Raw genomic sequence first — 25,810 nt, forward strand, 5'->3', positions numbered from 1 at the left:
GGGTCAGAGTTCCACTGCAGGCCATGGAATCTGGCCCACCCTGTGTTGGGCTCATGCCAGGTCATCCACATCCTGCTTCTTCCTAATCCCCCTTGTTTTGGGAGTTCCGTGTTCATCTGCTTCCGTACGTTGCAGGCTCCTGTCTTATTAATCCACCTCTGTGACCCATAGTACCTGACACAGTGCTATGAGAAAGCCAGTATCAAGTCAATATTTGTTCAATGCATGAAATAACACTTGTTTATGTCTCAGAATTCATTTTACCATCAGGTGTTATTTCTATAATTAATTATGTTCATTCTCTGGCTTCGTTGGCCAATACACCCTCCTCTCTTTGTTCATGGCTCCAATGTCAAAGCAGATGCATGAAATTAATAAGCTAGAACAATCATGGTTTTCAAAGTGATACAGATGAGAGTATTAAAACATAGAAAATAGGCTTCATAGGCAGGTGATCTGAAACAATGTGATTTGACTTCATGGGCATCAAAATGAAATATTTCGTGACGGGATCATAGCAGCGTGGCTCCTCACAGCTAATGGCCCAGGTTTGAGTATGCCAGTGGTGTTGGACACATGTCATACTCATCTGCTGAGTATCTTGACTATATTTTGCAACACAGTATGTGTAATATCGTGTAATACTTTGCAAATCTCCTTTGTAATTGAGTCTATAGCGGCGAAACAGACATTAAACAAAATATACTAAAATGTAAATATAATGCACATACACACATTTATAATTAGAAATTGTGAAATGTTTGTCAAGGAGAAAACTTAAGTGCTATGAGAGAGAATCACAGCGAGACTTAGTTTACTCTGAAGGATGAGGGAAGGCCTTTCATGGTGAAGTGGCGGAGAGTGAATGGACTTGGGCTGAGTGGATATTGGCAAGAGGAGCTTTCAAGAAGAGAGATGATATGGAAAAGCCTCAGAAAAGGCAAGAACATGGCATTTTCAAAGAATAGCAAGAAACTGAAGAGGCGGTGTGGTTAGAGCATCAGGGGAGGGGGTGTGTTTGGAGGCTCACAGGCCATGTGGGCTCCTATTATATCTTGAGAAAAACTGAAATCTGTGAACGTATGTTAAGCAGGTGGGTGACCCAATCAGATTTTCATTTTTTAAAGGTCCTCCTTTGCTGTAGTTTAGAGATGGAGATCCGGGAAGACAAAGAAGTGTCTTCAGTTTAGAAAGATGCCATTGCCCTGGTCCCAGGGGAGATGAGACTGGGTTGGACTGGGGGTGGGGGGGGTGACGGCAAAGATGGAGACAAGTAGATGGATGCCAGATATTTTCTATTTAGGATCTAGAAAGTGTAGAACCTGGGTTGACTATGCTACATAAGGAAAGGCGACCTTTTGCACATGCTGGTAAGGTATGTAGGTAACCTAATGTAACTCATTGCCCATGACAGGATGGAGTAGTCAGGGTCCTCCAGAGGAACAGGACCAGTAGGGGTGTGTGTGTGTGTGTGTGTGTGTGTGTGTGTGTGTGTGTGTGTGTGTGTGTGTGTGTGTGTGTGTGGAGAAGGAGAGAGATTTTAAGGAAGAGACTCACATAATTGTAGGGGCTTGGTAAATCGAAAATCTGCAGGGTGGGCTGGCAGGCTGGAGACCCAGAGTTGCAGCTCAAGTCCAAAGGCAGTTTGCTGGCAGAATTCCCTCTCCTCTGGGGGAGGCCAGTCTTTTTGTTAAAAATCCAACTGATTAACATATACATACTACTATATATAAAACAGATAATCAACAAGGACCTACTGTATAGCACAGGGAACTTTACTCAATACTATGTAATAACCTATATGGGAAAAGAATCTGAAAAATCATAGATAAATGTATACGTATAACTGAATCACTTTGCTGTACACCTGAAACTAACACAACATTGTAAATCAACTATAGTCCAATATAAAATAAAAATTTTTTTAAATCTAACTGGATGAAGCCCACCCACATTACCAAAGGTAATCTGCGTTACCCAAAGGTTAGTGATTCAGATGTTCTAAAAAATACTTTGACAGCAACATCAAGACATGTTTTTGTTTAATGTCTGAAACATTTATATTAACATATTTCTAAACAAATAACCCAAAGAAAGTTTAGTATTAGTTTTGTTTGTTTGTTTGTACTGCCGGTTCTTATCAGTCATCAATTTTATACACATCAGTGTATACATGTCAATCCCAATCGCCCAATTCAGCACACCACCATCCCCCCCACTGCAGTTTTCTCCCCTTGGTGTCCATATGTCTGTTCTCTACATCTGTGTCTCAACTTCTGCCCTGCAAACCGGCTCATCTGTACCATTTTCTAGGTTCCAAATACATGCATTAATATATGATATTTGTTTTTCTCTTTCTGACTTAACTTCACTCTGTATGACAGTCTAGATCCGTCCACGATCAAGACATGTTTGACCAAATATCTGGGTACCCTGTGACCCAGCCAAGTTGACCTCTAACATTAACCATCACACAGGTTTTCAAAAATGCCATTTTAGACTTCTCCAGCTCTCCCTGCTCAGTTTAGCCCTCTGGAGGGCCTTCAGGTAGAGTTCTCATGCTCCCTGTTATTTGCTTCCATGATTCTGTCCCTTTTTATGCCTGAACCACCTTGCATTTAGACCATTATACGGCACCAGGTAGCATCTCCATATATGTCTATTTAATAAAGGACCACATAAATTATGTAGGATTCATTTATGAAAGCAAAAGATAGAAATTTCAACAAGGGAAGAATTTATTCGGTAAAAATTTTAAAGCAATGGGTGAATTTAGATGTAGGCTTCAGGACACACATTTTAACATATTATTAAAATTAAAATGTATAACTGAAGCCTCTGAAGGCCATTAACCTAATACTGTCTCTCTTTCCCAAATGGTCTTTTGTGTATTCAACTTCAGACCCTGTTCTCTGGCTTAGCCAGGCTTTAAGTCCCCACTTTGGCCCCAGTTTTCTCTCCAGGTCAACAGGATAGTGTGGTAGGAAGGGGGTGGCGGGGTGGGGGCAACGGACTGTAACTGTGACTCCAGAATCAAGAGGCGTCTCAGACACAGAGGAGTGTGTGCTGGAAGGCAGAGCTGGGGAGAGGGCTCTTCAGTGATGTTGGTACTTACAGCAGGACCCTGCGGGACACCTGACATCACAGGTCTCCATGTGGATATTCAACCTCAGGAGGCCTGACGGTTCCAAAGCCAGAAAACACACTTATTCCAAGTGTGTTATTATTAAAGGAATGAGAAGTGTACAGAATTTCGGGTTCTCTGTGGTCAGTTTTGCCTCTCGTCTTCTCATTCCCTTGTGTCCAGAGAGGACCAGGCCACCTTAGGGATACATCCGGCAGAGACTCCACTGAGTCAGTCTGCTTCCTGAGCATTTTCTCTCTCCTTGCTTGAAGCTCCTCCTGCCTGCCCTTGCCGCAGGGCTGGGGGTGGGATGGCAGGACTCCTTGTTGGGAAAGCCAAGGCAAATGGAAGGGCAGGGAGGGGGAAGAAGTAGCAGCACAGGGGTTCCTTGCTGGAGTAAAGTTTCCAGCAGTGTCGAGAGCTATGTCAGGCGGACAGGGAGCTCAGAGCTGCATAGCCCCAATGTGGAGCTGGCCAGACCCTGCTGCTACTGAGGGTCTGTCCTAGGCAGGGTCACCATGGAGGAGCGATGGCTTGGGACTTCCTGAGCAGCCCCACTGAGAAGCAATCTGAGATGGGCTTCAAGGGGACATAGGTCTTCTGGATGGACAGGGCTGTCTCCTGGGATCAGAAATCCCTTAAATCACTGGATATGCCATGTCCTAGAAAAACCATTTCTCAATGGTCCCATTAAATGGTCATACTGATGCTATGAATATCATTACAATGTTTTTTTTTTAAAAAAAGAACAGTGATTTATCACATGCCTATGATGTACAGGTGCTACGAGTGTGTATTTCTAGTCCTTCCAACAATTCTGTGAGGTGAACGTTATTGGCCCCATATTACAGATGAGTAAAACTGAAGTCAGAGAACTGAAATACCAGGTCAGGATTCTCTCCCAGGCTTCCCAATGCCAGTCCTATGCTCTTCATGCAGCACTTTCTCAATAAAGATGATTTTTCCTTTTTCCATCCAAGGGAGGATGAACGTAGGAAAAGGAATGCTGTCCTGGGAACTGGAAGTAAGGACAGCAAAAGAGAGAGTCCTAGGAAGATGGCTAGCCATTCAAGGGCAAGCCAATCAGGGGAGCTATATATCCAGACAGGGAAAGGCCAGTGGGAATGGGGCAGTACTGGCTGTTTTGAAGCACAGAGCCGGGAGATTTCTGGGAATTCTGCTGGACAGCAAGGCCAAGGAGAAAGAGCAGTGCCAAGACGTGAGGCATTTGGCCACCAGGAACTCATGGAAAGCTGGCCCTGGGAAGTGGCCACCAAGGTGACAGCAGAGCTTCCTCTGGCATCCAGTGCCTGGAGAGGAGGAGAAAGAGCAGAGGAACACTGGGCCTCCCCAGAAATTCTAGAAGGAGGGAGTCATAGAGGGGACAAGTAGCAGTGACCAGTTATAGACCTCACAGTCCTGTGAAATGAGGGCTCCTGATAGACAGGCCTCTGTGCTTCCCATGGTTCCAAGAGAAGGACAGAGCAGCCCCTAGTGAGCCAGTGAGCTAGGAGGCATCAGAAGCACTTGCAAAGAAAGTTGCCCTACAACTGGGTCAGTTTTAGACCATCCTCACACCCAGCCCCACTCTGTGGTGGGTTTAGCGTGTTTCTATATACAGTGCTGTGCTTTGCATTGGTTCGCCAGCTCAGTGTGGCAGCTTCAAGTTGACATCCCTCCCCTGGCCCTGCCACCACTTTGGGGATAAATGATCTTCGTTATAGACTGCTTGTGTCATCCTGCTTTCCTTTCCATTCCATCTTGCTCAGAACCCTGCCATTCTCTGCCTCATCACTCAGTCTCCCCTTCCCATCCTTACTTTGCTCTCACTCTACTTGACACTTGCCCTGCTCTCCTTTCTCAGAATCAGGTCTATCGGTGTATAAGAGAAAAACCCAAAATAACAATAAACAGTGCTGGAACAGGATAGAATTTATTTCTCTTTCACATAGAAGAAATTCAGGGGGTGGGTTCAGGACTAGTGTGGCAGCTCCCCCACATCATTGAGGACCCAAGAGCCTTTGTTTTTGATCCACACAGATACCCAAGGTCAAATCATAGATCGGGTTAGCAGCTAGAGCTCATGCCATCATGAACACAGAATGAGTTGGGGGAGGAAAAGCAGAAAGACAAAAGGGAGCCCCTTCTGGCAGAGTGAGCTCCCTCTAAGCACCCTATGTAACACACCTCCCTTCCACTTTTATCTCATGGGCCAGAACTTAGTCACATGGCTGCATGTAGCTGCAAGGGATGCTGGGAAGCCTGGTGTTGATTCTGGGAGGCAATGGCTCAGCTCAAACTCAGTGTTCTATCAATGAGGAAGGAGAGAAGAATGGGTATCTTCCCTCCCCTCCCTCTGTCTTTCCTCCTCTGCAATGACCAGGCATCAATCATGGATTGGGTTTTCCTTCTGGGTTCAGTGTCTTAGGCTGCCTGAGAATGGAAGAAAATTAACACATGTCTGACCTTAACATAGCAACAAGATCATAGCCAGGCTTTGAGCTTATTCTTCTTCTCACAGGGACAGTGTCACTTCCCACCGTGTTTGCCCAAGCCTCCTGTGTGGACCCAGACACCTGCCTTGTGATTACACCCAGGCGAGGCAAAGCACCGCAGCAGCTGAAGGCGGATGCAGTTTCTGTCCTGAGTTCTTTCCCTTTTTTGTTTAATGGTTTCATGAACCAACCTTTACTGACAGAATCAGAAGCAGGAAAGTAGAAATCCTGGGGCATATGGAAGATAAAAAATCCCCAGTCCAACTTTAGAAGCTCTTTTAGGCAAAAAAACACACAATTAAATACATAAAATGAGAAAGCTCAAAAGCTACAGCCTCAAGGCATCCTCATTCAGTGACTTTTAATCTAAGTGAAGGAACCATCTGAAAAATAAAACCTCAGGCCAGTTCCTAGTATGTAAAGACATAAAAGCACTTTTTTATTTCCATAAATTTACTTCACATTCAAATGTATAACTATTTACTTATAAATCCCATGAGTTAAATAATGAAATGAAGCCATATTAATGAGCAAAATTATTTGAAGTCAGAACTTATAGATGTGGTCTTGTAACAATGTTAATATCCAGTTTACTTTGTATATATTTTTTCGTACGTATTTCATAATATGATGGGGATCTAGAGACACATGGATTGGTAGTTATACATGGTCACCCTATTTCCGGTTTGTCTCACAACTTTAGTTATGTTTCTCTGTCCAGTGTAAACAGCAGCAACAGCTTTCTTGTGAATCTGCCCAGCATACAGTGGTCAGTGACCCTGGTCAGCTCAGGTTAACCTGCTGCTGGCTTCAAAATATTAAAATATATACATACTGTTGCTGAAAGTGGGGTTTGGCTGCTTACCGCTCAAAAGCCAAAAAAGAGGCACAGCTGGTGGAAAGAAGTTTGCTTTATTTCAGAGGCTGGCAAAGGGGTGGGGGGTGCGGACTCATGTGGCAGCTTATGTCATGGCTACAGTCTGGTCATTGTGTAGTTAACATCTTCCACCTGGTGGAGTTTTCAGTATCTATAAAACAGCTCAAAGGATATGGCTTTGAATATTATCTCTAGCCCTGGAGGAGGAAATAAATGTCCTTGACTTTGCTTAATGACAAAACTGTTATTATTGAGTCTTGCTTGACTGCTTTCCTTTGCTTCTGCATTTTATCACTTCTCTGATTAAACTTATTCTTTGGCTAAAGTTTTTCCATAGACAAAAGGCAGGTGGGAAACATGTGGGGGAAGGACCATAGGGTCCCGCTCCATTTCAAACCCACCTTTTCTTTGATATTCCTCAATCTTGAGGAGGGACAGGTACAGAACCAGAAAGGGAGTTTTGGATAGAGAGGTTAATCATAAACTTGGCAGGGGACCTTGGTTTTAGTTTCATTTCTCTTCCAATTTTCCCCAAATCTTTGAGGGAATGGGGCAACAACCGCCGTGGCTACTTCCTGCTGAAGTGGGGCATAGTCCTGCCTAATTTGGGGAATGGACATAGAGTTGTAAATAATCTTGAGTTACAAGGTTAGCATCAATGTTTTGTATTGTGAAAACATTACCTCTCTGATTACTTTGTCATAGTACTTGGACAGACATTTGAAAACTAGCAGACGTATTACAATGAGGATAATAATCAAAATGCATCCTTGTATTATTCTCTGATTGTGTTTTTTTTCCTTAGTGGTTAAAGCAGATGTACAATATATGTTTAATAGGCCAGAAACAGGCTGTTTTGGTTAACCTAAAGTTTAATTTAATCATGTATAAGCCAGGATGACTTCCCCATACCTCAATATGGGAAAATTTCTTCCACCATTTTCCCTTTCTAATAGCAAATCTTTCCATGAGAGCTTTGATAATCAATGTATTTTTCCAACATTGCCAGAGTGGCTCAGTTGCCAGCTCTGGGTCTATTCACGTCCCTTGGTGCTAGGCCTACTTTTTGTTTATATATTGGCCTAGTTATTCACGTTGGGGGAAAACTAATCAGACATAACAAACCAGTACAGAGGTATGCTGATGGGGAAACATTTTATAGCCTATACATTTTATCAATTATACCCAGTTGTCACACAAACATTGTACATGTGCTTCAAGCACATGTACTGTAAAGCCAGCAAGTCTTAAAGCCAGCAAGTACACATCGTAAGTAGTTAAGTTATACTCTGTGACAACTTCACTAGACAATTTATAACTAGAAGTATGACTGAAACATAATGCCAGAACATACTCAAATTTTAGAAACTTCATATAACTTCTAGAACACTTATATTAATGATATTTATATAACCTAAGAATGTTTGTCATTATTATTTGACAATGTTTTCTGTATAATTTAACATACCAAATAATCCTAATTTGTTTAGAAAAATTTTGTTCTCTTAACAGAGAGAAAACCAAACTCAGTCTTGCATCAGCTTACTACTAATAACAAAATTCATTTACCTAATTAAATTCGATCTAATCTTTATCTTAACAACGTACAAAATTCTTTTCTCGAAATTCATTTTTTTTTTACAAACTTTTATCACTTTCTTTCTCCTGTTTTTCCCATCCAGAAACAACCAGCTTTAGGACAAAATTAATCCTTCTTCTATCCCTCAGCAAAAATATTTTCATTTTTTTATACCTTCTCTCACCGACAACACATATCCTACTTGCTTTACACACTGAAATGCTTCCCTTATCATTTTTACATATTACAATTTTTAACCTTTAAAAGACCTTAACAACACCAAGAAACAAGTCATTGAACTGTTTGTTATATCAGCATTTTCTTATTGGCAAACTTAAGAACATATTCCATAACCTCTAAAAACATACATTTTTCTCATAGCACAGTTTCTCTTTAATGTGGCACAAGATGCGTGTTTAATGAACCCAAACATCTTTTTTTTAATTAATTTTTATTGTAGTTGCTTTACAATGTTGTGTTAGTTTCTATTGTACAGCAAAGTGAATCAGCTATACGTATGCATATATCCCCTCTTTTTTGGATTTCCTTCCCATTTAGGTCACCACAGAGCATTGAATAGAGTTCCCTGTGCTATACAGTAGGTTCTCATTAGTTATCTGTTTTATACAAAGTACTGTACATATGTCAATCCCAGTCTCCCAATTCATCCCACCCTCCCTTACCCCCTTGGTATCCATACGTCTGTTCTCTATGTCTGTGTCTCTATTTCTGCTCTGCAAATAAGTGATGAACCCAAACATCTTTTGAAGTTCTACTAATTAACCCAAGGCCGAAGTGTCAGGCAGAAAGGGTTGTGTTTGCATTTCAAGGACATGATAAGAGTTAACTTCAAGCTTTCTCCTAGGCATATTTTTGTTCTCTCAGGGTCAGAATTCTGAAAACAGTATTTTTATCAAGCTAGCTTTCTCTAACTGCATATGCAAAAAGAACCAGTTTCGGAGTTTCAAAAGAGTTTCATCTTAACCAGTTTTCTCTGAAGAATACTGTTAGCTACACTGTGTTAAAAAAAAATCATCTTTCTTTTTCTTAGTCATAGGTTCATAGCTAAAATTTTTCTTACTGAATTGAACCTGAATCTCCCATTTTACAAAAGGCAATGAGAATACCAATCACACAAATGGAATATACATTCACACACCAAAAGACAGAACTGTCACAAATCCTCCAAGACGATAACCGATATGGAGTCCCAAACAAACATTTCCCCAACACAAAGGGTCCTCAACGTCAGACACACATCAGAACCAACTGGCAAAATGCCCAAATAGCACCTCATGCTCACAATTGATCTCAACTCTCAAATGCCCAAATAGCACTTCATGCTCACAAGAGAAGTTTGCCCAGGTGCACACCGGGAGACTTAGTCTTGGAGCTCGTCAGCTCTTTCCGATGCACGTTTCTGTTCCACCAAGGAAAAAGCCTATGCTGGCAGTCAGTGCCCAGCATGGAAGAAACAGGGAGAATCCCCGAAACAAATGATTTCAGCACCTACTAGGAACATCCCCGCAAGTCCCCTCTCAGGATCAGCTAGCCACAAGCAGGGGGCTCATCACAACAATCCCGGCATGTCGTCATGGCCGGCGGCTCTACTCAGGAAAACCCCGGGGAGCCAGATACAACGAGAGCATGGCCTCACGTTGGGAGCCAAAATCTGTTACGAAAAGTGGGACTAGGTGCTTGCCACTCAAAAGTCAATAAAGGGCTTCCCTGGTGGCGCAGTGGTTAAGAATCCGCCTGCCAATGCAGGGGACACGGGTTCAAGCCCTGGTCCGGGAAGATTCCACATGCCGTGGAGCAACTAAGCCCGTGCGCCACAACTACTGAGCCTGCGCTCTAGAGCCCGCAAACCACAACTACTGAGCCCACGAGCCACAACTACTGAAGCCCATGCACCTAGAGCCCGAGCTCCGCAACAAGAGAAGCCACCGCGATGAGAAGCCTGCGCACCACAATGAAGAGTATCCCCCGCTCGCCGCAACTAGAGAAAGCCTGCACACATCAACACAGACCCAACACAGCCAAAAATAAAATAAAATAAAATAAATTAATTTTTTAAAAAGTCAATAAAGAGGCAAGGTTGGTGGAAAGGAAAGCTTGCTTTATTTTGTATTATTTATTTTGTATCTAGAACATTCTCGGTCAGCCTCTTTTATTCTCAGCTCCCACACCTCCATTCCTTTTGGGCTACTGCTTAAGTGAGGTCATTCATAGCGGTTAAATGGAGGGTCTGTTCTGTTTCATGCACTATGGCTAATTTGAGGAGGTGGGAAATATGATTGCCCTTCCTACTTTCCTGAGTTGTGAAGGTAGTGATTGAATAACTGCTTTGTGAAAACCCAGGAGGGAAAGCAGATCTAGCTGTTTGCAGGTGAGAGGGACGATGCTGGAAGGTAAGTGAGCTGGGATGGTAATCAGCTACAGCTGGAGATGTCCCGCCCAGACATTTCCCATCTGATTTGATGAGCCTACCACCGTGGAGGTGTGATCCCTCTCACAGGCTAGATGCCCTTTGGGTTTTCTTTTTCACGTGCTCCTGGCCAGCCTGGGCTTGTAATGAAACTCTGATACACTGTGATATTGATGTGAGTCCACAGGGTGAAGGTCCCAGCTTCTCTGGTGACCTGGCCATTCTTCTTTTCAAGGAAAGAATTATAATGCCTCTAGGGTGCCCTCATTTGTATTTTGATACCTCTCTCTGCTCAAGGTCAAGATGGATGTGTGTCTGATTTCACCATCTTCCCTCCAGATCCCAAATATAACTAAACTTCTTCCATAGTCTATTTTAGAAGTGGCAGGTTGTGGGAATTCCTTCGTTTTATGAAACATGGAGCTTACTGTCTGTTTCCATTCTTTTTACTTAAACTTCAGTGGATTCCATAGAGGTGATTTACGTAAATGTGCATTCATTTTACCACCTTTTTTTCTGAATTGTGATGGTAAATTCCTTCGTAGATTAGAGGTTGAACATGTTAAATATAAACTATGACTCTCTTCAGTGACCCCCAAATTTTTCAGTATCATTATTCTTCTTACATAGTGATGGTAACCAGCAAAAATGTTTCAATATACAGAAAGGTTTTAACCATCCCAACCCTCACCCCCTTGAGCCATCAGGAGCAGAGCCAGCGCCCCTCACCCTCTCCCCAGCATCCATTGTTTATTAAGCTGTCTGAAGAAATTCAGGTTGATGGAGCTCCCATAACTCCTTACAGACAATGCTCACATGAAACATGATGCTCTGGTTTATGGGGCTAAAGGGACCGTCCAAAGTTCTGGTTTAAAATGGTCTGCTTCCTTTCAGGGCTGGTAATCACATTGTATTTGGTGTGTGTCTATTAACTTCACCATCCAGAGGGAATCTTTAAGTGTTTATTTTCCGTACTGTGACACAGTGAACTCTATTAACCTTGAATGAATTTTGATAACACCATCAGGGGGCAGCAAAATGATTCTGCCTGAAATTACACAGTGAGAGAGTGATATTACCCATGACAGATTAAAAGCAAAACATACTTTTAAATTATTATGACTATTATTATTCCTATCAGTTGGGTTCACCCTCTGGAGCCTTGCCCTTAACATTTATAACATTACCGGCAGAGTCATTCCGTGATTGATCCACTACCTCACCTCCTGTTCACCCTGCAGTCCACAGCAGTAGCTCCTGCCTCACTCCCCCTACCCCCCTCACAGTGAAATTGCTTTTTTCAGGGCCACCTGTGACCTCCCTGTTGCCAAATCCAGTGGACACTTCTCTGCCTTCACGGCAGACACAGTCAGCCATTCACTCTCTGAAACACCTTCTTCCTTTGGTGTCTTTCTCAGTCTCTTTGTCTGGCTTCGCCTCTTCAAGTTTCAGCCTGAGTTTAAACATTTGGGGTTTCCCTGGCTTGTTTCTATGCTCTCTTATTTTCCCCTTGCTGCCCTCTCTTCCCTAGGGTGACTCATCCATTCCTATATTTATGGAGGTGTGTCTGAAGATAATTCCCAAACTTACACAGTTGGCCCAGATCCCTCCTCTGAGATGCACAAACACCTATCAATTGTCCACATGGCAAATCCCTTTAGATGCCTCACAGTTTTCAGTAAAACATGCTTCTACTATCATCGTCTTCCCTTGCTCCATAAACCGCTTCACTCCCCACAAAAGCTGTAAACCTGAGAATGGTTCTTGGTTCATTCTTTCCCTCCGCCCCCATGTCAGATCCTTCAGCAGGTGTGCCATGCATCTGTCCACTCCTCTCCATCTCCTCTGCTCCTACCCTGGTCCAAACCTCAGCCAGCTACTTAGATGAGTGCACTGCTCTCCAGGCTTCCACACATGGCCCCCTAGAAGTTGGCCTTAATGTAACAGCAGGTGCTATTACAACAGAAATTGGATCCTGCTCTGTTTCTGCTCACCGGCCTCAATAACTTCCCACTGAACGTAGGATAAGATACAAACTCCTTTCCAGGACCTGTGTCTTGTCTTCCCTCCCCTTTCCCCAACATTAAGCTCTTTTCCTCTGCTGTTCTCTCTGCCTCTTATGCTATTTTTTTTTCCTATTGGGCTAGCCCCTTCTCAACCTGTAGTCTCAACTTAAATGTCACCTCCCCAAAGAAGACTTCTGTCACCACCCAGTCTAAAGTAGGTTGCCATGTCATTCTCAGTCTAAGTGCCCTGATTATTCTGTAATAGAATGTCTTACAACTTATAATTGTTTTATATTTTATTTAGTTTGTAATCATTTGAATCCCCACTTTAATACATGTTTCATGAAGAGGAGGGACCATGTCCTGTTTTCTTTTTATCCCTAGCACCTGGAATAGTAAGTACTCAGTGAGTGTGAACTGAGTGAATAACTGGCAATCTAGACAACAGTGCCTGTGACCATGGAGTGGTGGCTCATAGCTATGGGCTAGAATTACTGTCTCTTTGATAGCAAACAAGTGACATACATGCCATCACTGTCCCTGCTACACCTATGGCAGACACAGCTAACTTATGACACTCTAGCCCCATTGAGCCTGCATGCATTCTCAGCACATGGTGAGAATCAGAACTGGCATTGCAGTGGACCCAGAAACCATGAAATGTTGATAAGCTTTTCATATGTCGGTTGCAGAGTGATGTATCGGGAAGAGGCTAAACCAGATGTTAGATGACATTGCTAAAGACCAGACTAACCGTGTTCAACATCATTACTCATTTGGGAAATGCAAGTCAAAACCACAATGAGATGCCACTTCACACCCACTAACACTCAGTGCTCAAGCAACAAATACATATTGAGCCTTTTTGCCCAGATACTATCACAAAACTTTCTTGACATAGAAACAAGTGTGATCAAATGTTATGGGTACTGAGACCACTGGATTTCTTGCTAATCAAAATGAAAAGTACTATTTGCTTATTGTTGATTTGCTCACTTAAAATCCCTGGAAACTCTGCGAAGTAGGAATTACTGTTGCCTCTCAGAAGGCAGAGGCTCAGAAAGGTTGGAGGGATCTTTGAGAAGTGATTGAGCTCAGCTCTACACCCCAGCCGCTGACTCTAAACCCATCACTCTTTCCCACATGGCTGACCATTTGGGGGCCTGGTCCTTCCCAGGACGTTTCAGTGCAGGTACCTGGTCTTGCATAATTCTTGGTTGATTCTGCAGTTAGCCACTACAGGTTATCCTATACAATTCAGTGACCTCTCCCATGAGGTACTATAGGGCAGTAGAATCTGAGAAGTGAGAGATGGTTCACAAGAAGGGCATTCTATTCCTCTACTGAGCCTGTGGTTCAAAACACTCCATTTGCTTGGAACAAACTTTGGAGGAATTGGTACAGTTTTATCACTAGACTCTCAGTGAGTTTTTAAATGCCATTGGCATTTGCAGTCCTGTGTATCAGGAAACAAAACTCATAAAGCTCAAGTGATCTTGTGCATTGAGTTCACAGAGCTTTTTTTGACCCCTAAAGACTTTCCTTCCTGGGTGTTTTATCCTATTTAATTCAGTGTCTTTGAAATATCAATAGACGAAGGTCAATTGCTGAGGCTGTTCTTATATTGTTTACAGAGGTCAGAGCCGTTGATAACTTAGCTCACCTTCTATTCTAAATCTGAGGGACTGGATAACAACATCTTCATGTCTTAAGGAAAAAACCTCTGTCCTGTTTCCCTGTATATATTTTGTTCAGCCAAGTATACATACACAACATTTTACCCTGTAGAATTATCAGCTGGCCTGATGTAGTCTCCCCTTCTAATGCTCAAGAAACAAATGAGTATTGGGCACCGCAGTGCAGAGCAGAAAGCCCTGTGCGTATACTGGCAGCCATGTAAGCCAGCTCAGGGGACCTGAAAGCTAAAGCTACAAACACTCGTTGAATTTTCATGGAAAGATGTTTATGATGTGTTGTTGTTAAGTGAAAAATTAGATTATAAAACCATATGTAGATTTCCCATTCTAGTAGCAGGCTGGGATGAGCTAGTGCAGCCCTTCTTTGTACTAAAAGCACCTAAAAATACGAATAAAATATAAGGTTTAATATAAGAAAGAGAAAATATTTGCCAATCATATATCTGGTAAGGGACTTGTATCCAGAATATTATAAAGAACTCTTATAACGCAATGATGAAAAAGATAAATATTCTAATTTTAAAATGGGTAAAAGATTTGAATAGACTTTTCTCCAAAGACTACGTACAAATGTCTAGTAGGGAAATGCAAATCAAAAGCACAATTAGATACCACCTCAAACCCCCTAGGATGGCTATAATAAAAAAGGCAGACAATAACAAGTGTTGGTGAGAATGCAAAAAAATCAGAACCCTCATATGTTGCTGGTGGGATGTAAGATGGAGCAGCGATTTGGGAAACACTCTGGTAGTTTCTTAAAAGTTTAAACATTTAGCATTACCATATGTCCCAGTAATTCCACTCCTGGGATTGAAAAGATACGTCCACACAAAAACTTATAAATGAATGTCAATAGCAGCATTATTCAAAATAGCCAAAAAAGTAGAAAGAACCCAGATGTCTATCAGTCGATGAATGGATAAATAAAATATGGTACATCTGTAAATGGACTATTACTTGGCCATAAAAAGGAATGAAATTCTGATACATGCTGTCACATGGATGAACCTTAAACACATATGGTATGATTCCATTTATATTAAATGTCCAAATTCAAAGAAATAGAAAGTAGATTAGTGGTTGGTAGAGGGTGGGAGGAGTAATAAGCAAGATGTAACACTCAGAAGCCATAGAAGAAAAGACTGACCAATTTAACTACAGAAAAATTAAACGCTTCTAAATGATGAAAGACACCAATAAGCAAAATTGAAAAGACAAGTTCAAAATGAAAGAAAATATTTCCCACATACATCATAGATTCATCTGGGGTGAATTGCACAATCACAAAATGGATACAGAAACAAAAATTATTTTCTGTTATTCTTTGTGGGTGTGCATCTTTGAACAGGAAAACACAACTCAAATTTGCCAAGGTAGAATAACTTGGTTACTTCCGGTCAGTTGTATCCTGGGTAACTCTGTGTTTGGGGTAGATCCTTGCTTCTTAGGATTTCTCCTTTCCTCCTCAGAGTGTAGAGAAAAGTGCATGCAGTGTTGTGTTTTACATTACTATGACCAGTTGTGTGCCCAGAACATCCACGAGCTCTTTGGAAGAAGGGGGTTAACTTTTATCCAACTCTGAGTCACCAGTGTTTAGGATTAGCCCATCACCCAAAGAATCTTTATTGACTACATTGATTTGAAAGCTTTTAAAATCCCTGGTGCTTCAGTTTCCAGGGATATTAAGGGCCAGGATTGCATTTATCATATTCCCAGCAGGGCTGTTATAAGGATTAATATTTTAACATAAATGATCTCCTGCTCTTTTAAAAAGACATTAATTAAGCTAAAGGATTTCTTTTTAATGTGCTTAGCTTTATAATAATTTGTATTTAAATCTAGTGTCTGAAATATAAGTAATAAGGTTTTGTGCTTTCTTATAGAAAATATGACATATAGAAGAACACAAAATTAATCCACCATTAGGGTTCCTCTCTGGATATTATGTCAAGCCATTGATCTTTCTGTGTTTTACAGGAAGATCCTACATGGCAGCTTGCCATATGGGAGGGCCAGGGTGGCGTGCTTTAGGGACGGAGCCCCCTGACCTGATGTGCTGTTTCTCTTCTCCTCACCCTTTCCCCAACCTGGCTCCCCAGCGAGATGAAGCAGAAGCTGGATGAGGAAGGCAGCAAGTGCAGCATCCTCTCCAAGCACCAGAAGTTCGTGGAGCACTGCTGTATGCGCTGCTGCTCACCCTTCACCTTCCTTGTCAACACCAAGCGCCAGTGTGGGGACTGTAAGTTCAACGTCTGCAAGAGCTGCTGCTCCTACCAGAAGCACGAGAAGGTGTGGATCTGCTGCGTCTGCCAGCAGGCGAGGTGAGTGGCCAAGTGCACCCTTAGGGTCTCAGCTAACGGGAGGCACCATCTTCCTTCAAACAGGTGGGGCCGACAGTGATTGATTGATCGGCATTATTTTTTAAGAAAGGGGAGGTTTACTAAGCTGTCTTCTACATTCAGTGTGTCTAATGCAGACAGAACACACCCAAACTTGTTTAATTAAAGTTAGCAGAAAGAGGATGCTGAGGAGAAGCTGGGAATTTCACTGGTTCAATCTTGTATGATGTCTTGTGGGGACATCGCCAGGAGTCTTGGGATTATTATTGTCTGAAATCAAAGAAGATGCAAAAGTTTGAACTCATTTCCTGTTTTTCCATATTATTCGAGTCCATCATAAGAACCTGTCCAGGAAAGAAGTCCATGATTCATGGGGCAGGTTTTGCTTCTTGAAATTTCTCTAAGTCTCCGTTTGATAGAGAAGTATGTCTAGGTCAAAGTGTCTCAGATGTATGGCCTGTGGGCTGACAGTCTGTTACATTTTGAAGGATGCCTCAGAAGAGTTTATTTATGTAGTAACAAGCTGTGTAACCTCTCAGCATTGTACTGCCAAATTCATCATGGGAAACATTTAAGGGATATTTTGACTTGAATCAAGTGTGGAAAATTTCAGATAAATAACAGATTTTAAAACGTGCCCAGTTTCTTGAAACCAACAAAAAAATTAGTTTCCAATAGATGGTTTAGACTAAATACCTGGTGTCTGGCTGGGGGATGGTGTTTGGGGTCACTTTGTGCTGCCATCCACTTTGACCATCAGCTTCTCTGCTCCTTGTGCAGTCTGAAATTCACCTTGGTTTAGAAGTGATTTACTTTAGGATATTACTCTCTGGGATATTCTTTCAGCATATTCATATGCGAGCAACTGGATTTTAAAACACTGTATATGTCAAATTACATGAAGAATACCTGTGTGTGTATTGTGTGAAATCCCAATAAAATAGTGGATAGCAGCTCTGTGAAGTTGCAGAGATGACCGCTTTTTAGACTCATGTTTCACTCCCCACTGCCTATGACATACTTTTCCTTTCCTATGTAAATGAATCCCATTTTTGGTGCATTGGTTTAATTTCTAGCTGTTTATCCAGTAGCTACCATATGCATATGTTTTTGAGATACTATGGAGCCATGAATAATTATAATAATAAAAATTCTTGCTCACAGAAAATTAAGGCACTAGGAATACAGGGTAGACATCCATGTGATAAAATTAACCAATTGTGTCAGAAGTAAATGACCACATCAAGCACCCGGGCCTGTCTGTGGTGTGGTTCTACAGGAGGGACTCAGATTAGAACGTAGGCTTCCTTGGGGAGGACACAGGTAATGTCAAGTCACTGTAAAAACGGTGGTAGTCCAAAACTTCAGCTTTCCTCTTTCTCATCACAGTGAAAAAGAGTCTACCTGTCCTAGGGTTCTGGTTGGTTATTTATTATAGTAAAAGCATTTTAAGAATTTTAAATGAAATTCCCTTGTAATGGTCACTGCTCTAATTATGATCAGATGGTTTGTGCTTCGTCAGTTTGTTTTCTCCATATGTTTTGCATTAAAACATATTTCTGTTGTCAGTGTTAGTTTAAAATTTTTAGCTTTGGGAGATTAACAAACTTCAGTGAATTTATTATAGAAAGAATGATGGATTACTTATTTTAGAAGTTATATAGCTAATGGGATACTACAGGATCATTCCCTTTGTCATCTTTTTATTATATAAAAATTTATCTTCTTGACCATTTATTGCATAGATTCAGTCAAACATTATAAATAAGGACTTATACTGGTTGTTTAAGATCTTCTGAGGAAACCGAACTTTCTCAGTGAGCCTAGATGCACACGTCAGTCATCATTTGGTGTCGAACTGATTCAGGAATGGCGTTCCTACTTTCCTTGGAAACAAATTGGCTTCTTAGTTCTTTGCTTCATTATAAAAATTGTTCTCTCTGATTTTGTTGTTTTCTGCTATTACCTTTAACACAGACCAGTTTGGGAGATTGTTTTCGGGGAATGAGAGAGAAAAATTATCCCTGGGACTGAAATCAAAACATATCTCCTGATTATGCCTGTGGCATTGGCTTTGGTTTTTCTGAGACAACTTAAGCCTTCATTTCTTTTCACTTGGAGTCAAATATCCTTTACTTCTACCTGATCACTTATTGCTTGGTGTTCCACACAGTCCACAGGATTCATAAATTAGGATGCTGCCCTTTTAGTATAAGCTCCACAGTATGTTTTAGAGATATCCTAATGGGTTTGCAATATCCCTAAAGAAGATATGATATTAAAAAATCATCACTATGGAATGAGGACATCCACAGGTTAACAAGTATATGGGGAAATGTTGAACCTCAATAGAAAGCAAGGGAATAGAGATTTATGCTTCAAGTAGCTTTTTTCTCATGAAATTAATGGGTTTTTTTCAGCATTCTCTTCAGTGTTGGCAAGGGTAGATTGAAAAAGGCACTCTCATCCATTGCTGGCAAAGTTGAAATGGGCATAACATTTTACCAACGTGTATCAAGAGCCATTAGCATGTTCAAGTCCTTTAACCCAGTAATTTCATTTTTGAAAACCTATACCTAAAGAGACGATGGAATATTTTTAATACAAAAATAATTCTCAATACAAAAATGAGATATACTGGATTATTTGTAATGTAAAACCCAGAAATAATCTAAATGTCCAACAACAGAACAGAGGAAGTAAGTTAGGATACATTCAACTTGACAGAATATGATGAGACATTTAAAATAATGTGTATATTGTATTAGCATGGGTAAATTCTTATATTAAAAATCATGTATGCGATGGTTTCTTTGAAGCGTTTTCACTTTTTTGAACAGAGAACATTCTTCCTAGGTGTACACCTTGTGGAATATTTATGTGGCAAAGGAGCCTGAATGGCAATGGAATTATTTGTGTTGGCAGCACTGTGTGCCAATTTCATGTAGTTCATTTTGGTTAATGAGCTCTTGAGATTTCTTTACACACCATGATGCAACAAGTCAAAGAAAGTTACTGTGTGCTTGGAAAAATCCCATCTTACCCACGGCTGTTCAGTGAAAAAGCTGTACAACTGACAAATCTCTTGACTAGATTGAAGAATTTAAGGGAAAAAAATTGAGGAATGTTGGTGGGAAGTTTCATTTGTGTACTGTGAGAGACAGTCTACCCTTCCAAATTTTAGAATAAATCTCATCTTGGGAAACATCAAAGACACACCGAGCAATATTATTCAAACCAACTGGCTTGAAGTCTTCAAAATATTGATGTCATTAAAGAAAAAGAGACTGAGGAAATGTTTAGATTAAAGAAGACTAACAAGAAACGATACCCAAGTGACATGCCTAATCCTTAATCAACTCTTGAGGTGAGGGGAAATAGCTATGAAGGACATTGGGACAATTGACACCATTTGAATATGGATAATGGTAGAATAGTATTGTATTAATTTTAAATTTCCTGAAATTGATCACTTTACATAGCTCTATAAGAGAGTGTCCTTGTTCCTGGAAATACACACTGACACACATCATGGTAAATTAAACATTTTTCACTTGTTTCCTCCATACATGCTTACTGAGTTCAGCCTACACAGGAGGCCTGTGCTAAAACAATCAACTCTTTATTGCCCATCACTGATTTTCTGGAGAACTGTTTGTTCACGTGTTCACTTGAGATGTTTATCGTATAATTTTTTGACACGAGTTCTTGGTGTGCCTTTTGTTTGTAATGTTCCTTTTCTCCTTTCTTCCTTGAAGCCTCCTTGCATAAATTTCAGGACAGTTACTATGGGGAAGGGGCCAGCCTGAAATTTTGATCTTTTTAAAATTTTTTTATTCTTTTTTTTTTTTTTTAATTCTTCTCTTTTTTTTTGGCTGCACCTAGCAGTTTGCAGGATCTCAGTGCCCCAACCAGGAACTGAACTCCAGCCACGGCAGTGAAAGTGCTAAAGCCTAACCAGAAATTTTGATCTTTTTGAAATTTCTCTGATAAGCAAAGGCACTGGTTCTCTCCTTTAGCAAGTGCCCAGGCCTACGTTAATGGCCAAGGTTAAAGAGTCAAACAGATTTCAGTACTGCTCACGGCAGCTTCCATAGTAACTGGAGATGAGTCTGTGCGTGAGTAGCTGTGAGTGAAGAGTGCTCTGCTGGAGACTCTGAAGTCCCCGTGGGGGCCCCGTGGTTAGAGCAACAGCAGGACAGGTGTCCCAGAGGAAGGGATGCCTGAGTTGGGCTTTCATGAGGTAGGTGTTCAGCAGGGGAGGACAGGAGGCAAAGGCAGGCTGGACAAAGGAAGGGGGAGCAATGGGCAGACTGGAAAGCTCGGGCAAGGTAGGGCTGAATCTAGGCTGCGGGCGGCAGAGAGTAGATTTCCAGAAAAGAATGCTAATTAGATGCCAACACTCTCCACTTCATGGTCCTGCAAGGTGGATGGCACCCCCTGTTATAGTTGTAGACGCTGAGCTCACTGAGGCATGTTACTGTTCCAGGTAAGGGTGGGAGCAGGATCCAAACCCAAATGTTTGCCTCCAGACTCCAGGGTGTGCATTCTCAACAGGACTAAATGCCCCCCCAACCAGGCCAAACTTGGTCTTTGGAGGGAAGAGGGAATCTTGCTCTTTTTATGCATAAAGCACAGATATACATACAGTACATACACAAGCCTAGGATAAGCCTTGAGGTTAAATATTTGAAGTTCCCTCAGAAAGGTCCACAGAACATCAATTTAAGAAATGAAAAGAAGGATTTGATATCCCAGTATAAGAGGGGGATAGCCAGCAAAGAACATCCATTTCACTTTATAAAAACCTTACAAGATGTAAATCCTTAGAAAGGTCCTAGAGAAATAAACCTTAATTTGGAAAGGCAGTATTCAGCATGAAGACAAATAAGTTTAGCAGGAACTATTATAGAAGATGATGCTGTATCCATTTCTTTCTCTTTTTTTTTTTTTTTTTTTTTCTGTATTCATTTCTTAAGACTACAAACAGCTCTTAAAATCAAGACCAAAATCTACTGCTGCTGGGCTTTTCTGGTGGCGCAGTGGTTGAGAATCTGCCTGCTAATGCAGGGGACACGGGTTCGAGCCCTGGTCTGGGAGGATCCCACATGCCATGGAGCAACTGGGCCCGTGAGCCACAAGTACTGAGCCTGCATGTCTGGAGCCTGTGCTCCCCAACGAGAGAGGCCGCGATAGTGAGAGGCCCGCGCACCGCGATGAAGAGTAGCCCCCACTTGCCACAGCTAGAGAAAGCCCTCGCACAGAAACGAAGACCCAACACAGCAAAAATAAATAAATTAATTTTAAAAAAAAAGAATAAGGTGTTAAAAAAAAAAAATCTACTGCTGCTAAATTTCTTGAGTTCTCATTTGAGAGCAGGAACAAGTGGCCTAAAGAAGGCAAACTGATTCAGCATCACCTGATGGGAGGGCCAACGCATTTACCATATAAGTGGGCTACTTCAGCCTGGGCTGTGTAAGCTGTACTGTCAGAAGTATTCCTAGGAATCCTGCCTGAGGTGTGAATTGCTCTCAGAATCACCATAAAAGCATCAGAGAACATTATGGCCTCTGCAATTCAAAGGCAGCCCTGTCAGGGGAGTATTTATGAATTTGTTGGTAAGGAAAGAACTGAAAAGGCTTATAGTCTACCCTAGTGTAAGTGAAGATATGAGATAATTAAGAAAAGACTATTTCATTTTTTTCTAAATAATTGACCCAGGGACCCCCAACTCCCCAGTCAAGTAGCTTCCAGAGCCTCATTCAAATTAAACCACACAAAGACATCTGCATTTGCTGGAACTGTGTGTCCTTCAGATGATTTCTTTAACCTCTAAAATGAGAATCTTCAAGAGACATCTAGGAATGGCCTTGTAAACTCAGGAAGTGTAATGAATTCCAAATAAGCTGAATAACTTTGTCAGCTGTGCCTTTCAGGTACGATCATAAAGCACTAAAATTTTTTTATTGCTTCTAATCAATTTAGCTTATATCTCTAACTTTTGGGAAAATAATATACCATTCAGTAGGTAGGCTATGTCATGTCACTGTGTGTCATCAAATAGAATGAAAAAGAAGAAACTGTCAATACACGCAACGCTGTGGGTGAACACCATGGATGTTAAGCCAAAGAAGACAGATACAGATGGCACATACTGTATGATTCCATTGATGCAGAGTTCTGAAATGGTCAAACTGATTTATGATGAGAGAAGCCAGAATAGTGATGGCCCTTGGGAGTAGAAGGGGCTACTGAATGGGAGGGGACCCAGCAAGCCTCCTGGAGTGATTAGAATGTTCTATACATTGACTTAAGTGGTGATCTTACGTGTGTGCACATATGTAAACATTCACTGTGACACTTAAGATTAGTGCACTTTACTATAGGTAAGCAATACTACCATAAAATAATTTTTAAAAATTTACTGGCACATTTACACTGGCTCTGCCACTTAACAGCTATGTGGCTACTGGCCAGTTGCTAAGCATCTCTGAGCATCATTTTCCTCATCTGAAAAATGTGAATTCATGACACTGGGCTTAGAAGGTTGCTAAAGGATTAGAGAAGGATGACTTGTGCCCACCATGGTGTCTGTCCCATGGTTAGAAGGCTCTGGTGGTAAGAACTTTAATGTCTTTTACTATAACGACGTGCGGCCCACAGCCCCTGGCTCTAATGGCTCCAGCTCCGATGGCACAGCTGGGAAGCCATGCCGAGTCCCTGCAGGTATGCCAGAGGATGGCGCCTCCTGTGACAAGGACATCATTTCCAATCACACTCATAAAAGTATTCCAGCTACACTTTTTATTGCAGTAGAGGATTTTTTTAAGCATGAGTGGAGAAAATTAGAAGCTGCTGGATAAGGCTTGTGGGTTGTACTCCAGGGAAATAAAAACCAAATAAATTCACTGGCTGATTTTGAGGAGAAAAGGTCATTCTCTGAGAATAATGCCAGAATATGTCCTTGAAACCCTGAAAAATAAACACGCAACTTGGAAAACCAAAATAAACACACAACTTGGAAAAATAAACACACAACTTGGAAAACCAAAGACATTCAGATCCATAGCAAGATACATAATAATTAAACTTTTAAAAACTAAAGAAAAAATTGCAAATCTTGAAAGCAGCCAGAAATAAACAATATATTTCTTATAAGGGAAGATCAATTCAGGTGACGACAGATTTCTCAACTGAAACTATGGAGGTCAGAAAACTTAAAACTAAAAATATAAAGGGTGCAATCAAAGCAGGATGTCCACAACGACCCAGGAGGAATGGATGATGGTTCCCTAGTGAGCTGAAAAGCAAGTTAAACAGCTTGCTTTTCACTGCGTGGAGGCTGCCTTTGGAGGGATGAGACCTTTGTGGCCGTGGGGATTTCGTGGCTTGGGCAGGCCCTCCCCAGCACAGGAGCGGGCTATAGCTCAACCCATAGCAGGGTCCTGCTTGCCAGGGGCTGGGACGGGAGAATGAGTTGCAGGGCCCGTCCAGAGAGTCACCAGGGCAGGTCCTGCTGCTCTGTGGGCCAGGGGCTGGGAGACGGCAGTGGGAATTGGCTCCCCTGGCCATCCAGAGGCCTGTCCCCTAGTTTACACTCAGGACCTCTGGTGTTGTGGAAAGAATGCCAGCCCCTGCTATCATACACACCTGGCTGAAACCCTGGCCTGGCCCCATACTAGCTCTCTGTTCCCAAGTCTACTTTCCATCAAATAGAGCTTTTGCTGGTTTAGGGTAGTGCTGGGAGTAATTACCAAGGCAGCCCTGTGCCTACTGCAGTGGACCTCCAGTGACTGTTCTCAAGGCCAGGTTCAGAGAAGTGATGTTGACAGTTGTGGCCTCTGGGAGCCTCAATCCAGAAGGAAGAGTGTAGCAGCAAGGGAATCTCATTGTGGGCACTGAGGCCGGTTGGCATTCAGGGTTCTAGGGTGGGACAACGGGGGCCAGCCCACACCCTGAGTCCAGGATGAAAACTGGGGGCTATTAGGGAATTCATAAGGTGCCACAAAGCATAATCAACGAACTCCCCTCATACCACTGCTACATGGATGAAAACAGAAACACAGCGACTAGTGCTGGACATGCACAGACATGACCATGGGGAGAAGGTCCACAGGAGGGTAGCAGGGCAAGTGACCCAGTGTGGCTGTGACAGAGGGGTGATGTGGCTGAGTTGGTTTGGGTTCTGATGCTGGCCCTGCCCGCCTGTGGGCAAGGATCCAAAGCCTCGCTTTCCTCCTGGTCCAGATGAGTGTAACACAGTGCCAGCCTCACAGCGTTGTGGACAAGACTCATTGAAAGGGGTCTGCCAGGGCTCAGCCCAGCAGCCGGCCCGTAATAAGTACCAATAGATGTTAGCTATTATTATGGTTGTTTTTGTTGCCATCACTGGGGAGTAAGCCAGACAAGTAGATCATAGAACTGAGAGTACAAACTGAAACATCTGCTTCAAGAAAGGAGGGTGTCGTGACACGCTAGATTTTGGTTCTGTTGCAGAGAACATTTGTCCAGCGTGAATGTGTCAGGTTAAAAGGATGAGGTGAGAAAGCTGGCCTGGAGTCAGTGGTGTCCTGGTGAATTTTTGACAACCGGCTCTCCAGGGATAAAGAAGGCTTGATTTGTAGTATTTGCCAATTTCCATAGTGTAAATACTCCCACCATATACGTTTTCGAGCTATCGACGTATTATCACTGAGTTGGCGAGAGGCGCTCACAGTCAGCTCCCCGCAGCTGGAACAAGCCTGCCCAGCATAGCAGTGGCTTGAGTGGAAAAGGGTGTCTCGAAGAACAACAGGAAGAGGTCCCTGCCCTGCAAGAGCTCAGAGTCTAATATGGAAGACAGGAAAGTCCCAACCATAACCATACGGAGATGGTATAAGTGCTGGGAGAGCACCGAGAGGCAGTGCAAAGGCCCTGAGGGGTGAGCCAGCAGACCTGAAAGCATCCTGTGTCTGAGAGCATCTTAATGCCTGACACTCAAGTCTAGGTCATTAAGAAGGATGCAGCCAGACCTTATTAAATTGAACAAGCATTTTTTTGGTTGCATTATGTTGTTTTAACCTCTCAGCCACCCATGAGATACGTGGAGCCAATATTCCAATTTTGTAGCTGAAAAAATTGATGTTTGCAGAAGTTGTTACAACGTTGTCCTTTTTCGTTGGGAGCCCTAAAGCCATCTTTGAGCTTAGTAGCTTTCCATGCAGGTTCTTAAGACTCAGGGATGCTCCTGGGCCTGAGACTGAGGTGTATTCATGTAGCAGGAAAA

At 42.1% G+C, this 25,810-nt stretch overlaps 1 protein-coding gene across 3 annotated transcripts in view; it reads left to right on the forward strand.

The window, feature by feature from the left end:
* Window positions 1-25,810, forward strand: part of MYRIP (myosin VIIA and Rab interacting protein) — a 219,202-nt gene that overhangs the window by 89,767 nt on the left and 103,625 nt on the right. For 2 of the 3 annotated variants that reach the window (XM_004277854.3, XM_049693613.1), the window contains exon 3: window positions 16,306-16,527. In XM_004277854.3, the coding sequence (XP_004277902.1) occupies window positions 16,306-16,527 (222 nt within the window). Of the gene's footprint in view, window positions 1-16,305; window positions 16,528-25,810 lie in introns of those variants that run through there. The other variant, XM_033401969.2, reaches the window with a different exon arrangement.

Source organism: Orcinus orca, chromosome 10 (genome assembly GCF_937001465.1).
Source record: "Orcinus orca chromosome 10, mOrcOrc1.1, whole genome shotgun sequence".
Taxonomy (NCBI): Eukaryota; Metazoa; Chordata; class Mammalia; order Artiodactyla; family Delphinidae; genus Orcinus; species Orcinus orca.